General features: G+C 42.4%; 1 protein-coding gene and 1 pseudogene across 1 annotated transcript; both read right to left on the bottom strand.

Moving 5' to 3' along the window:
* Positions 1–685: 685 nt before the first annotated feature.
* LOC132357039 (melanoma-associated antigen B16-like) lies at positions 686–3,235 on the bottom strand (annotated as a pseudogene).
* A 5,568-nt stretch (positions 3,236–8,803) lies between these two features.
* On the bottom strand, positions 8,804–10,816 carry LOC132357038 (melanoma-associated antigen B16-like). Its single transcript, XM_059910361.1, has 2 exons — positions 10,706–10,816; positions 8,804–9,898 (listed from the first exon to the last, which is right to left on the bottom strand). The coding sequence occupies exons 1-2, from the start codon at positions 10,814–10,816 to the stop codon at positions 8,804–8,806; spliced, it is 1,206 nt and encodes a 401-aa protein (XP_059766344.1).
* Between the last annotated feature and the right edge of the window lie 2,225 nt (positions 10,817–13,041).

The following is a 13,041-nucleotide window of genomic DNA, read 5'->3' as shown; positions in this document are numbered from 1 at the left end:
AATTGTCCTCCAAAAATGACTGCTTCTATATATTAAAATCTACGGGCAGGTTCTGAATCCTTAATCTTAGCATTCCCAGTACTACTGCCATGCTTTACAAAGAACAGGTGTTCACTGAAGGTTCGGGGAATAACTGATCCAGTGAGTGTGAGGTCTAATTTATTAACATTTATTTCTTATACATTGTTGAAAGAACTAGCAAATCCATGTACAGTTCATTTAATTTTACAAAACAAGAACTAAAAGAGATAAGAATGCCTTTATATCTTTAGACTTTCTTCTCTATTTTTCCTTATTGATCCAAACTGTCTTAAAACTGATCCATCACATTTCTAAGAAAATGTCTATAGCAATGCCATGTTCTTGTTACAGGTGACAAAATAAGATGGTTTCACAATTTGTTTTACAAAACAACAAAACTCTTACTTTAAACCTCATTATAACATTAAATGTGCGACCAACACCATTCACAAACTTGAAGATTTTGAAGGAAGTTAAATCTATATTAAAAGAAACCATATTTGAATAGCACATACATCAAAAAAATAAATTTTAAAGTTAAACATACAAAATAGGAAGACATAGGCATAAATACTGTCTTCCTTTCAGCCTCACCTCAGACCTAAATTCTACAAACACTAACTGCCTCTTCCATCAATGCATGAAGAAAGTATCCCTGACTCCCCTAGGTGTGGGAGAAGCTGCTAGCCTTGGCACTAGAACTTGCAGTGGCTACAGAAGGAGAGGAGCCCTGCCTGAAATTCTGGCTCGGGCTCTCTCTCTTTCATCTTGCAGAGCATCCTCATACTGAGATGGGAAAGAACTTGGGTCAGTCCCATGAACCTTGGCCAGAAACTCCAGGACCTTCGTCTTGGTGGTTTCAGCGTGGGCTCTGGGGCCCCACAGGAACTCAAATTGCACAGGATCAGTGTTGGCCACCTGCCGGTACTCCAGGTATTTTTCCTTCACGAAATCTTTGGTGATGAGTTCCCTGGGCTCCCCAAAGATGAAGTGCTTCCTCCCAGAATATAACCTGGTCACATTCAGAACTTCCCAGACATCGTCTTCGGTAGCACAGTTGCCCTTTACGAAGATCACACCCAGGATAAGTATCAGGATGCCAGTCTTGGGCATGCCCACTTCACCGTGCAGCTTCCCATCATAGGTAAGCCCAATTTGATGAGGAGGCAATAGTGGTGGTTGGCGGGATCCACTTCCTTCAGATCAAGGTGAAAGATCATCTCCAAGCACTCAGAGGCTCTCAGGAGGATCTCAGGGAAGTGGACTTGGCAATCTTTGATGACAATCTCCAACATATCTGCCTTTGTTATTGGCTCTTTCATTTGATACTTGAGCAGCAGGAAATTCACCACAGAGTCACTTCCTTATCTAGAGCATCTATGGGCACATTCTTGGGGTCTAGCACAGCCTGTGAGATGCCTGGACTAGGCTCTTCTTCTTGGATCATGGAGCCCTCATCTCATTTGCTGGATGAGGTGGCTGTGATGGCAGTGGGAGATGCATAGAAACTCTGAGGACCCTCAGGAGTAGGTCCTCAAATACTTGCAAATGAAGCAACTGACAAAGGATTAATCTCCAAAATTTACAAGCAGCTCATGCAGCTCAATATCAAAAAAACAAACAACCCAATCCAAAAATGGGCAGAAGACCTAAATAGACATTTCTCCAAAAAAGATATCCAGATAGTCAACAAACTCATGAAAGGATGCTCAACATCACTAATCATTAGAGAAATGCAAATCAAAACTACAATGAGGTATCACCTCATACCAGTCAGAATGGCCATCATCAAAAAATCTACAAACAATAAATGCTGGAGAGGGTGTGGAGAAAACGGAACCCTCTTGCACTGTTGGTGGTAATGTAAATTGATACAGCCACTATGGAGAACAATATGGAGGTTCCTTAAAAAACTAAAAATAGAACTACCATATGACCCAGCAATCCCACTTCTGGGCATATACCCTGAGAAAACCATAATTCAAAAAGAGTCATGGACCACAGTGTTCATCGCAGCACTATTTACAATAGCCAGGACATGGAAGCAACCTACGTGTCCATCGACAGATGAATGGATACAGAAGATGTGGCACATATATAAAATGGAATATTACTCAGCCATAAAAAGAAACGAAACTGAGTTATTTGTAGGGAGGTGGATGGACCTAGAGACTGTCATACAGAGTGAAGTAAGTCAGAAAGAGAAAAACATACTGTATGCTAACACATATATATGGAATCTTAAAAAAAAAGGTTATGAAGAACCTAGGGGCAGGACGGGAATAAAGACGCAGACCTACTAGAGAATGGACTTGAGGATACGGGGAGGGGGAAGGGTAAGCTGGGACAAGGTGAGAGAGTGGCAAGGACATATATACACTACCAAATATAAAACAGATAGCTAGTGGGAAGCAGTCGCATAGCACAGGGAGATCAGCTCTGTGCTCTGTGACCACCTAGAGGGGTGGGATAGGGAGGGTGGGAGGGAGGGAGATGCAAGAGGGAAGAGATATGGGGATATATGTATATGTATAGCTGATTCACTTTGTTGTAAAGCAGAAGCTAACACACCATTGTAAAGCAATTATACTCCAATAAAGATGTTAAAAGAAAAAAATAAGTAAGGACACGATAAAGGTTAACATAAAGCATAGTTAATTATTCTGATAAGACACAGTATCTTTGATTCTTATGGGGATTACTTAAAAGGTAAAGAAAAACCTTTTACAATCTATTATTAAGAGCAGACCAAAAATTAAAAAAAAAAAAAAAAAAAAAGACTTTGTTATTTCAACAGAGAGAAAACCAAATTCTAGTTATGCATCAGTGTACTTTTGATATTAAAGTTCATTTTGTTTTTTTTTAAAAAACCCTATAAATAAATCTACCCAGTCTTAACCCAAAACAACAACAACAACAACAAAACAAATACAAAATAAGTAAGCCTCAGAGATGTAATCTATAGCATAAGGAATATGGTCAACAATATTGTAATAATTTTCTATCGGGACATAAGGTTACTAGACTTTTCACGTTGATCATCTCCTAACATGTAAATGTCAACTCACTATGTAGTTCACCTGAAACTAACATAATATTGTATGTAAACTATATTGCAGATTTAAAAAAAAATGTGTATTAGTTCTCGACAAATGTGAACAGGGTGAATCACAATTTCACAATCTCTGGCATCCAATCAAATATTACCAGGCATGGGGCTTCCTTGGTGGCGCAGTGGTTAGGAATCTGCCTGCCAATGCAGGAGACACGGGTTCGAGCCCTGGTCTGGGAAGATCCCACATGCCGCGGAGCAACTAAGCCCGTGAGCCACAATTACTGAGCCTGCGCGCCTGGAGCCTGTGCTCTGCAACGGGAGAGGGCGCGACAGTGAGAGGCCCACACCCTGCGATGAAGAGTGGCCCCCGCTTGCCACAACTGGAGAAAGCCCTCGCACAGAAATGAAGACCCAACACAGCCAAAAATAAATAAATAAATAAATAAATAAATTAAAAAAAAAATTACCAGGCATGCAAAGAAGCAGCAGTATGTAACCAAAAATTAGGAGAAAATTAATCTCTCATAATTGACCTGGAAATAACACAGTTGACAGAACGAGTAAATAAGGACATCAAAACAGTTATTATAACTGTACTTCATATGTTCAAAAAACAAGAAGACTTCAACTGGTTAGAGACATAGAAGATATAAAAAGACTCAAAGTGAACCCAAAGAGGTGAAAACAACGTCTCAGATGTGTTTTTATGTCGGATATTGAAACAATAAAAAAGATTAGTGAAGACATGTATGTGAAAATACTCAACATATTTTTATAGTACACATATGTACAGAATAAAAACTAGGATCAGCTTTAAAATAATATATACCAGATGTTAGTTGTATTTACCTTTGAGGAAGGGGCAGAATTTCTGAGTTATAAAGAGGGACAACTGTGATTTCTCAGTATTGTTAGAATTTCTTGCAATAACAACATATGCAGTTTATTGTAGTAATTAAAATATTTGAATAAGCCCAACGCCAGAAAGAGTAGCTGTGTCTTAGCCAGGAAAAGTGACTGATAAATAACAGAGCCTGAAATATGAACTTAATACAATAAACATTTCTCTCTCCATGCAGACTAGCAGACGTTCTGTACTAACAGGTGATGCAGGGGTCCAGGCTATGTCCTTCTTGTAGGTTCACCCCATAAACCCATGATTTCCATGTTTACTGATGAATGCAAGTAAAAACATGGAAAGCGGTAAAGTGGATAACAAATGTTTGGCCTGAAAATGACAAATACTGCTTCTGCTCACAGATCAATGGCAAGAGCTAGGGCACATGATCCTTTGTAACTACAAGTGCACTTGGTAATATAATCTCCGGATGAGCCCAGGAAGGAGAGGAAGGCAAGATATGGATAAGCACTTGTAGTCTCCCCCATTAAGTGTTACAAAGTAAGTGCTCAATAGAAGAAATGCAACTAGTAAAATTTACGCAAGAGCCCTCTTAATTTCCTGTTAGAGTTTCTGAGGAGGCTCAATTTCCTTGAAATTCTTCAACATTTTTGAGGTCCTACTATGTGACAGTTGCTTCCAGACACAGACTCACATCAAATTTTCAAAAAGGATCCTGTAAAATACCAGAAGAAAGATTTTGCCTTCTTCACTCAGTAGTACCTTCCTGCACTGACCTAAACCTTAACTTTTAAAATCTTAATGGGATGAAAGTTTTCTTCCTATTGGTGCCTGGTCAAAATCTATGAATTTCTGCCACCTTCAAGATGACTGAATATAGCTCAACACTGTACAGGTGTCATTAGGCGCAAGGAAAATCCATAATTTTCTCGCGGATCATGCAGTTAGACAAGAGGCAGTAGAAGGTTGTTGAATTATTTTTATCTCTGCCACCCAAGGTTAGCATGTCTGTCAGTAAACAATTTTTCACCTCCTGGAAGGACTGCAGGGCTTTAAGAATGTTAATCCTCTGTAGATGCTTGCTTTGCGGTGATTTCCATGGTCTTTAATTCTCTTGCACTTCTCACTTATGAAGAGAACTTTTTTTTTTTTTTTTTTTGACATGGACCACTTTTAAAGTCTTTATTGAATTTGTTACAATATTGCTTCTGTTTTATGTTTTGGTTTTTTGGCCGCGAGGCATGTGGGTTCTTAGCTCCCTGACCGGGGGTTGAATACGCACCCACGCACCCCCTGCATTGGAAGGCAAAGTCTTAACCGCTGGACCACCAAGGAAGTCCCAAGAAAGCTTTGATTATTAACCACATAGGTAATTACATATGTGTATATGTTCAATGGCCAGTCTCAAAAAAATATATACTCATCAAAATTCTTTTGCAATATCAAGGTAGTTTCAAAATCCCTTCTCCAACTTCAGGGTTCTATCCCCCAAATTAGTAGATTGTATGACAAACTGGACTAAATTCACCAGCACTTTGGAAAACGCTTTGAGACTGAGGCAGAGATGCTCAAAACTGGTGGCCAGGTCTAACTTTCAACATCAGGTTACCTTTTATGTGGAACAGGATGTTGCTATCACAGGGGTACAGGTGAGGGAGGGGACCACCAGGGAACTGGAATGCTCCAAGTCAGGGGGAGGCAGGTGAACTTTGCCCTAATTGTTCCAGTGGGAGCAGGTACAGCTTTCAGAGGAGGACTGCAGAGCTAGCCAGCAGGTCAGATTCCAGTGTTAACAAGAAGGCTCACTGGAGAAGACCCAGGGGAAAGGCACTATGTTGCAGAGAGAGCAGAAGTTGATAGAAATGCCAGTCCCTAGGCAGAATCAGCTCTCAAGACATTGGTAAATGAAGCTCAGAGACAATCCCCAAATTGTGTTTCTTATTTCAAACTTCCTTCTTTATACCTGCTTTAAGTTCCTGGCTACTACATTCTTCTTTCTGTATCCTGAGAGGTATTAAGGAGTAGTGAGAAGACAGATAAAGGGTCAGAAGGTCTGACTCAGGCTGGGAAGAGTGGAACCTAGTGAGTTCCAGATGAATTCAGAGAAGAGGTCTAGTGGCAGCTCTGTCACAGTCTAGTCATGTGAAATCAGGTACGATCACAAGGTCTTTGAGCCTGAGGATCTTCTTTTACGTGAATTTGGTTTGGTAAGTCCTGTCTTCTGGGACTATTGCAATGTGTATTAAGTATACAAAACACATGGCACAGTGTCTGGCATATCACAGGGCTTTAATGAATGAGAGTTATTGCTGTGACTGTTGATTCCAAATCCTACCCCCTCACCTGTGTATGCGTGTGAATGAGTGTTCCTCTAAATCTAGACTTTCTCAGAAAACATAAAGTGCTATGGTATATGAAATCAGACAAAAATGTTCCTCAGCAAAAAAAAAAAATTTGTAAAAATTTACCCTCAGAGTTTATGTTCTTGAATTTGGGTGTTGGAATGTCTTCCTCATCTCGATGTAATTCAAATGTCCTAGATACCGTGTCAAGGACAAACTCCTTGCCTCCCTCCCAGCTGCTGTTTGTAGGGGTTCATAATACAGCAGTCCCCCCTTCTCAGTGTGGGATATGTTCCAAGACCTCAGCGGATGACTGAAACTGTGGCTAGAACTGAACCCTATATATACTATGTTTCTTCCTATACATTCATACCTATGATCAAGTTTAATTTATAAATTAGGCACAGTAAGAGACTATCCAAATTGCCAGCATCACTTCTCTTGTACTTTGGGGCTGTTATTAAATAAAATAAGGGTTACTTGAACACAAGTGCTGAAAAACCTTGATAGTCAATCTGATAAAAGAGAAAGCAACTAAGTGACTAACAGATGGGATACACTGGACAAAGGGATGATTCACATCTCAGGCTGGATGGAGCAGGGCCACATGAGACTTAATCGCAGCACTTAGAACAGCATAAAATTTAAAATGTGTGAATTGTTATTTCTGGAATTTTCCATTTAATATTTTCAAACCATGGTGGACTGCAGTGAGTAAAACTTTGGACAGCAAAACTGGGGTAAGGACGGGCTACTGTATGTCACCCTCAAATATGCCACTTTGGCATACAGGTTGTTTTGAATTAAAGGTACTTGAGAAACAGTTAGTGAAAGAAGGACACTCTGACCCTCCTTTGTTCCCCTGAAAGCAGGAGATAAACCTCCCATGTGAAAGGTACCCTCCCTGCACCAGGAAGGTAGAAGGCATTACCACCAGAAACAGAGAATTTAGGGCCAACAGGGCTATATAAACAAACCCTCTTACTGTTTCACTACTGACTTGCCTTAGTTTAAACCCCTTTGTCAGTTCTTTTCAATTCATTGTTTCTTTGTCTAAAAGGTATAAAAGCTTCCTGCTCTGGTACTTCTTTGAGTCTCATATATTTGTGGGGCTCCCATACAGACATAGAAAATTAAGTTTGTTTTTCCCCCGTTACTCTTTTTATTACAAGAGGGTCTCAGCCAAGAACAAGAAGGATAGAGGGAAAATTACTTTTCCTCCCTTATGCAACGCTGCCCCACTTTTTCACTCATTTCATCCCCACCAAAAATTAAGCTTTAGCTTATTTTTTTCCAAATTAGACTGAAGACAGCCTTAATTAAATTTTCTTTTGAATGAAGTAAGCGCTGGCTCTCCTAGGCGATGGCCAACTGTCAGCCCAGTAGCTTCTGGGTGTCTGATCTCAAAGAAGTATTTATATTTCTCAGAAACTCCTTAGAGGTGACATATACAAAAAACTTTGTGCATGCGTTCAGCTGCACAGGAATAAGATTCAGGTAACCTTCCATTCCTGTTCCAGGTGAGAATTTCTCTCTGGTTTACTTGTGATCCAAAAGTAACAGCTAACAGCAGTTTACCACTCCAGACATTTGGGTTTCAACTCAGACAGACCATTAGAGGGTCTGGTCCCTCTCATAATGCCCTCAGCCTCATGTTGCTCACCACCCAGTTTCATGTAAAATTAACTCCCACTGAAAGACCTGAAGTTTCCCAAAGCCCCAAATGGCCACGCCTAACTGCATTACCACGCTGACAGTCTCATAAGACTGTCCACCTCTACCTACTACTCACTTCTTCATTTTACTTGTCCCTTAAGAATTAGAAGATCTCATTATTGTCCATGAAGGATTCTTTCTCCTATATGTTAAAACGCTATGAGCAGGCCGAGTCATTAATCCTAGCATTCCCAATACTATCTAGAGTTCTTTTCAAAGAGCAGCTGTTCAATAACGGTTTGTCGAATAAATGATCCAGTGAACATGAGGTCTAATTTATTAACATTTATTATACATTCTTTAAAGAGCTTAAGCAAATCCACGCATGTATCATTTAATTTTACAGAACAAGAACTAAAAGGAATACGAAAAGCAAATTTTGAATATCTTTTAGAGATTCTTCTCTATTTTTTCTATTGATCCCAGCTATCTTAAAGCTGACCTTTCACATGTGCAAGGAAATAAATGCCTATAGCAATGCCATCTTCTTATTCCAGATGACAAAATAAGATGGACAGTGTCACAATCTGTTTCACAAAACAACAAAGTTCTTGCTTTAAACATCATGATAGTAGTAAATGTATGACCAGTATCATTCATAAACCTTGATATTTTGAAACCAGTTACATTCATATTAAAAAATATGAGTAATACATACATCAAAAAAGAGAATAAACTTTCAAGTTATACATACAAAACAGGAACACATAGGCAAATATAGTCTTCCTTTCTGCCCCCGCCTCAGAACTAAATTCTACCAGCACTAACTGCCTCTTCCAACAATGCATGAAGAAAGTATCCCTGACTCCCCTAGGTGTGGGAGAAGCTGCTAGCCTTGGCACTAGAACTTGCAGTGGCTACAGAAGGCGAGACAGCCCTGCCTGAAATTCTGGCTCGGGCTCTCTCTCTTTCATCTTGCAAAGCCTCCTCATACTGAGATGGGAAAGAACTTGGGTCAGTCCCATGAACCTTGGCCAGAAACTCCAGGACCTTCATCTTGGTGGTTTCAGCGTGGGCTCTGGGGCCCCACAGGAACTCAAATTGCGCAGGATCAGTGTTGGCCACCTGCCGGTACTCCAGGTATTTTTCCTTCACGAATTCTTTGGTGATGAGCTCCCTGGGCTCCCTAAAGATGAAGTGCTTCCTCCCAGAATATAACCCGGTCACATTCAGAACTTCCCAGACTTCGTCTTCGGTAGCACGGTTGCCCTTCATGAAGATCACACTCAGGATAAGGATCAGGAGGCCGGTCTTGGGCACGCCTCTTTCAACATGCAGCATCCCATCATAGGTGAGGCCCAATTTGATGAAGAGGCCATAGTGGTGATTGGTGTGATCCACTTCCATCAGATCAAGGCCAAAGATCATCTCCATGCGCTCAGAGGCTCTCAGGAGGATCTCAGGAAAGTGGACTTCACACTCCTTGATGACAACCTTCAACATTTCTGCCTTTGTTATTGGCTCTTTCATTTGATACTTGAACAGCAAGAAATTTACCAACATAGCTACTTGCTTATCTAGAGCATCTATGGGCACATTCTCGGGGTCTAGCACAGCCTGTGAGGTGCTCAGAGTATACTCTCTTTCTTGGCTATTGGATCCCTCATCCGATTTGGTGGGTGAGGTGGCTTTGATAGCAATGGAAGAGGAGCAGAAATTCTGAGGACCCTGAGGAGTGCTGGGTATACAAGCACCAGAAGCCTCCTTCAAACCGCCAGGCATTAGAGGATGGGAGGAGAGGTGGGTCTCCTCCAGAGCCTTGGAGACCTGTGTAACCTCCAGACCCTGGGACTCACTGAAGGCCTGATGGCATTGATCATATGAGTATTGAGGACGCAGCTGAGACATGATGACTCTTGTGGGTAGCAGTACGTGGACAGGACGGTGGGCAATGAGATTCACCACCTAAGATAAACAGGGCATATGTGAGCGGCTTCAGCTGGTAAACTTAACTGTGGCGGCTCTTCCTGAGACCCAGAGGAGGAAGGGAGGGGTGGCCTCTGCCAGCTTCACTCCCTGGACCTCTCAGGGCTGTGGAGCCCCCTCTGCCATGGGTTGGTTAGCCCCACAATCCTCACATACGCTTCTCAAATTAGATCCTCGTTGGTAAGGTGCCCGCCGCCATCTATTGCCTGAGGCCCCCCTCCAATCAAGGCCGCATCTCCGTGAGACCCCCAAAATGGAAGTGAGGAGAACCTCATGACAGGACATCCACAGCTGACAACAGGGATGAACACTGTGCACACCCGCCGTCCTGGGGTCTGAGGATCCCTAAGGCTTCACTCGGGGTCCTCACCAGGACTCCTGCAGGGCCTCAGATGCCTTCCTTTGGTGACAGGACACCGCCTGTCCCAGACTAAGGCCTCCCCTCCCTCAGACTCCAATGGCCGAGGTCATTAGCACCACTTCCGGCCGCTCTTGCCCGGGGCCTCCCAAGGCCGACCTCCCGGCCGAGGCTCAGTCAGTCGCTACTATTGTGGGGGAGGGTCCCCTCAGGTCTCACTCAGGGGCCTTTGCTTGAAGACTCGTAGGTCGGGGACCCTGAGCCCCACGCACAAAGGCCACCACCTCAATTAGATGGCCGAACAGGACGTGTGTGGTAGGTCAGCCTGAACCTGCCCGCGCCTCCCGGGGTTGGGGTGGGGCTCTCATCAGGTGGGCGTCCTCCTTTCTGGGGCCGGCGGTCCCCTCAGTCGTCATTTAGAGTCTCACCTGACACCGAGCGGCACCTGGGGCTCCTCGCGCTGCTGACTGGAGTCTGCGCCTCAGACTAAAGCCCTCGCAGCCCTGCGCTCTGGAGGCGGAAGTCAGGGGGCGTGACATCCGGTAAGGCCTGCCTGGGACCGCCCGGGGTCACCAGTAGGGGCGGCGCACTGCGCACGCAGCGCTCAGTTTCAGAAGGGAGGTGCTTGCTGGTCCGGCTCCCAGCCCTCACTTTGGCTGCCGCGCTCTAGCTGCCTCCCTCTGTTGAGCTGAGGTCTTGACCCTCATGCCAAGGTCCTCTTGCCACTGAGAACCCTGAAGAGTAACTGAGGGCGTGTCTCAGCCAGACAGCCTTGCCCGACCTTTAGGGTGAAAAGCAGCCGCTAGCCCGTCTTCGTGTGACCCCCCCCTTTATTCTTTGGTGTTGCCCTTCCTCTGTTTTCATTACAAAGGGTTCTCTTTTTTGGCTCCTTTTTCATGACTTAAGGCTTCCTGGGAAATGCCAGATCCCAGCAAAGCCTTGATGAGTTCACTTACTACAATCCTTGCAGTGCTTGGAATGGGTCATGTTCCAGCCTCAATGGAAAATGGGGAAGTTGGAGCACAAGACAGGCAGGGGCTAGGACAGGGGGGTGGGCTGTCAGAGAAAAGTCATAGCCATCTATTCCTGCTTTCACCAGGCAGACTTAGCCACTTTCATAGGTTATCCACTACAAAGTTTATTTTGTACATGGAGCAACTGAGACGAATGATTTTGAAAGCCCCTGTTTTATGAGGTTGTTCCACACCTGTAATATGCAGTAATCATATGCAGATGATGAATGTTATCTATTTGCATTTTTATACTTCTGGTTTATTTTTCTATTCTTATCTCTGTGGCTTTGTTTTCTAGTCCAGTTTAAAACAGTGGCTTAAATATTCTTTTCTTGAGTCTCCTCATCTATTTGGTTTTTGTATCAAGGGGAGCCTGCTTGTTAAAATGTGTGGAGTAATTTCAAGTATTTTTGTGTGGTTTGGAAAAGTTTACAGAACATGCTGATTAGTTTTCCCTGATTATATGGTGCAAGTAGCCTCTAAGCCTGATGTGATCTGTGTGGCTTTGGCCTAGTGTTTCAGTTTGTGATTGCTGATTTCAATGTTCTATTATTAATGGGCCTCCTTTGCAGTATATGTTTTGCTGAAAAACAGCATTTCTCTTCATTTCTCTTGGGTATTCAAAGTTAAAGGCATGATATTTATAATAAATAATTTTACATAGAAATTCTCTGACATTTAGTGTAGTACACAAAACAGTACTATGAACCCTGTTTCCCTGACACTCATCATAACCATCATCAATAGTTATAAGTAGAAGTCTGATCATATCAGTATTTTTTTGGTCAATGTGTTTGTTTTTTTGGCAAGAGCACTCCACAGGTGATACTTTATACTTCCATTAGGAGATATATAATGTCTATGTGTCTTCCTTTTTTGTGATCTTCACATTCTGATAATTATCACCATTCTCCATTCTCCATTACGGGCTAGCATGGTAATTTTCTCATTCTACCATATCTTTAAATTATTAACAGAAATTTTCTATAGGCAGAAACCTTTCCTTGTTGCCACATTTTGCTGAGGTATTGTTTTAAAATACTGTTAGTGTTCTCTTAAAATACTTAACTCTCTGCACCTATATTTCATACACTATTTTTAACTATTATTACTTATTTCTGTTTCTTTTGTAATTGGTAATACTTATAAATTATTGGTCATATAGATCTTACATAACAGAAGAAACAACATACAAAATCTTCACATGTTCTATCAAGTAAAGAGCTGGCAACATTGGTCATCGAGCACATCAATAAATCTGGAGGAGAAAGAATGAAAAGTCTGGGGACATCTATCAGGTCAGTAACATAAGCATGTGAGATGACATGAGTTGGACAGAAGAAGAAATGCCAGCTCTTTCTCCCCATGTTCCACAGGTAGTTTTTCTTCTTGGGCCTTTACTTTCAAAATGTGACAACTGGGACTTGGGAGAATGCTGCATTGGGAGAATGCTATCTGAGCCAATGATATGTTCATTTCACCTCCCACTACATCATCCCCCATGCTGACTTGTGTTGCTCTGCACCTCCAAGAATTATATGCTCTGTACTGTACTGTTCCAGAGAAGAGACACCAGGGAATAGCCTGTTGATTACAGACACACTGAGAACCAAGAGGTCATTATTGACCTAGATACAGTGCCACGCCAGGGTGTCCAGATATGATGGGAATAGAATCCCACCTGTTTTCCACCAGGATGAGTGTTCCTTCTGGAAGTTAGGAATTTGGGGGACTGGGCCTCTCTCCTTTAT

Source organism: Balaenoptera ricei, chromosome X, assembly GCF_028023285.1.
Source record: "Balaenoptera ricei isolate mBalRic1 chromosome X, mBalRic1.hap2, whole genome shotgun sequence".
NCBI lineage: Eukaryota > Metazoa > Chordata > Mammalia > Artiodactyla > Balaenopteridae > Balaenoptera > Balaenoptera ricei.
The sequence above is the reverse complement of the archived record's forward strand: the minus strand, read 5'-3'. Positions and strand labels throughout refer to the sequence as shown.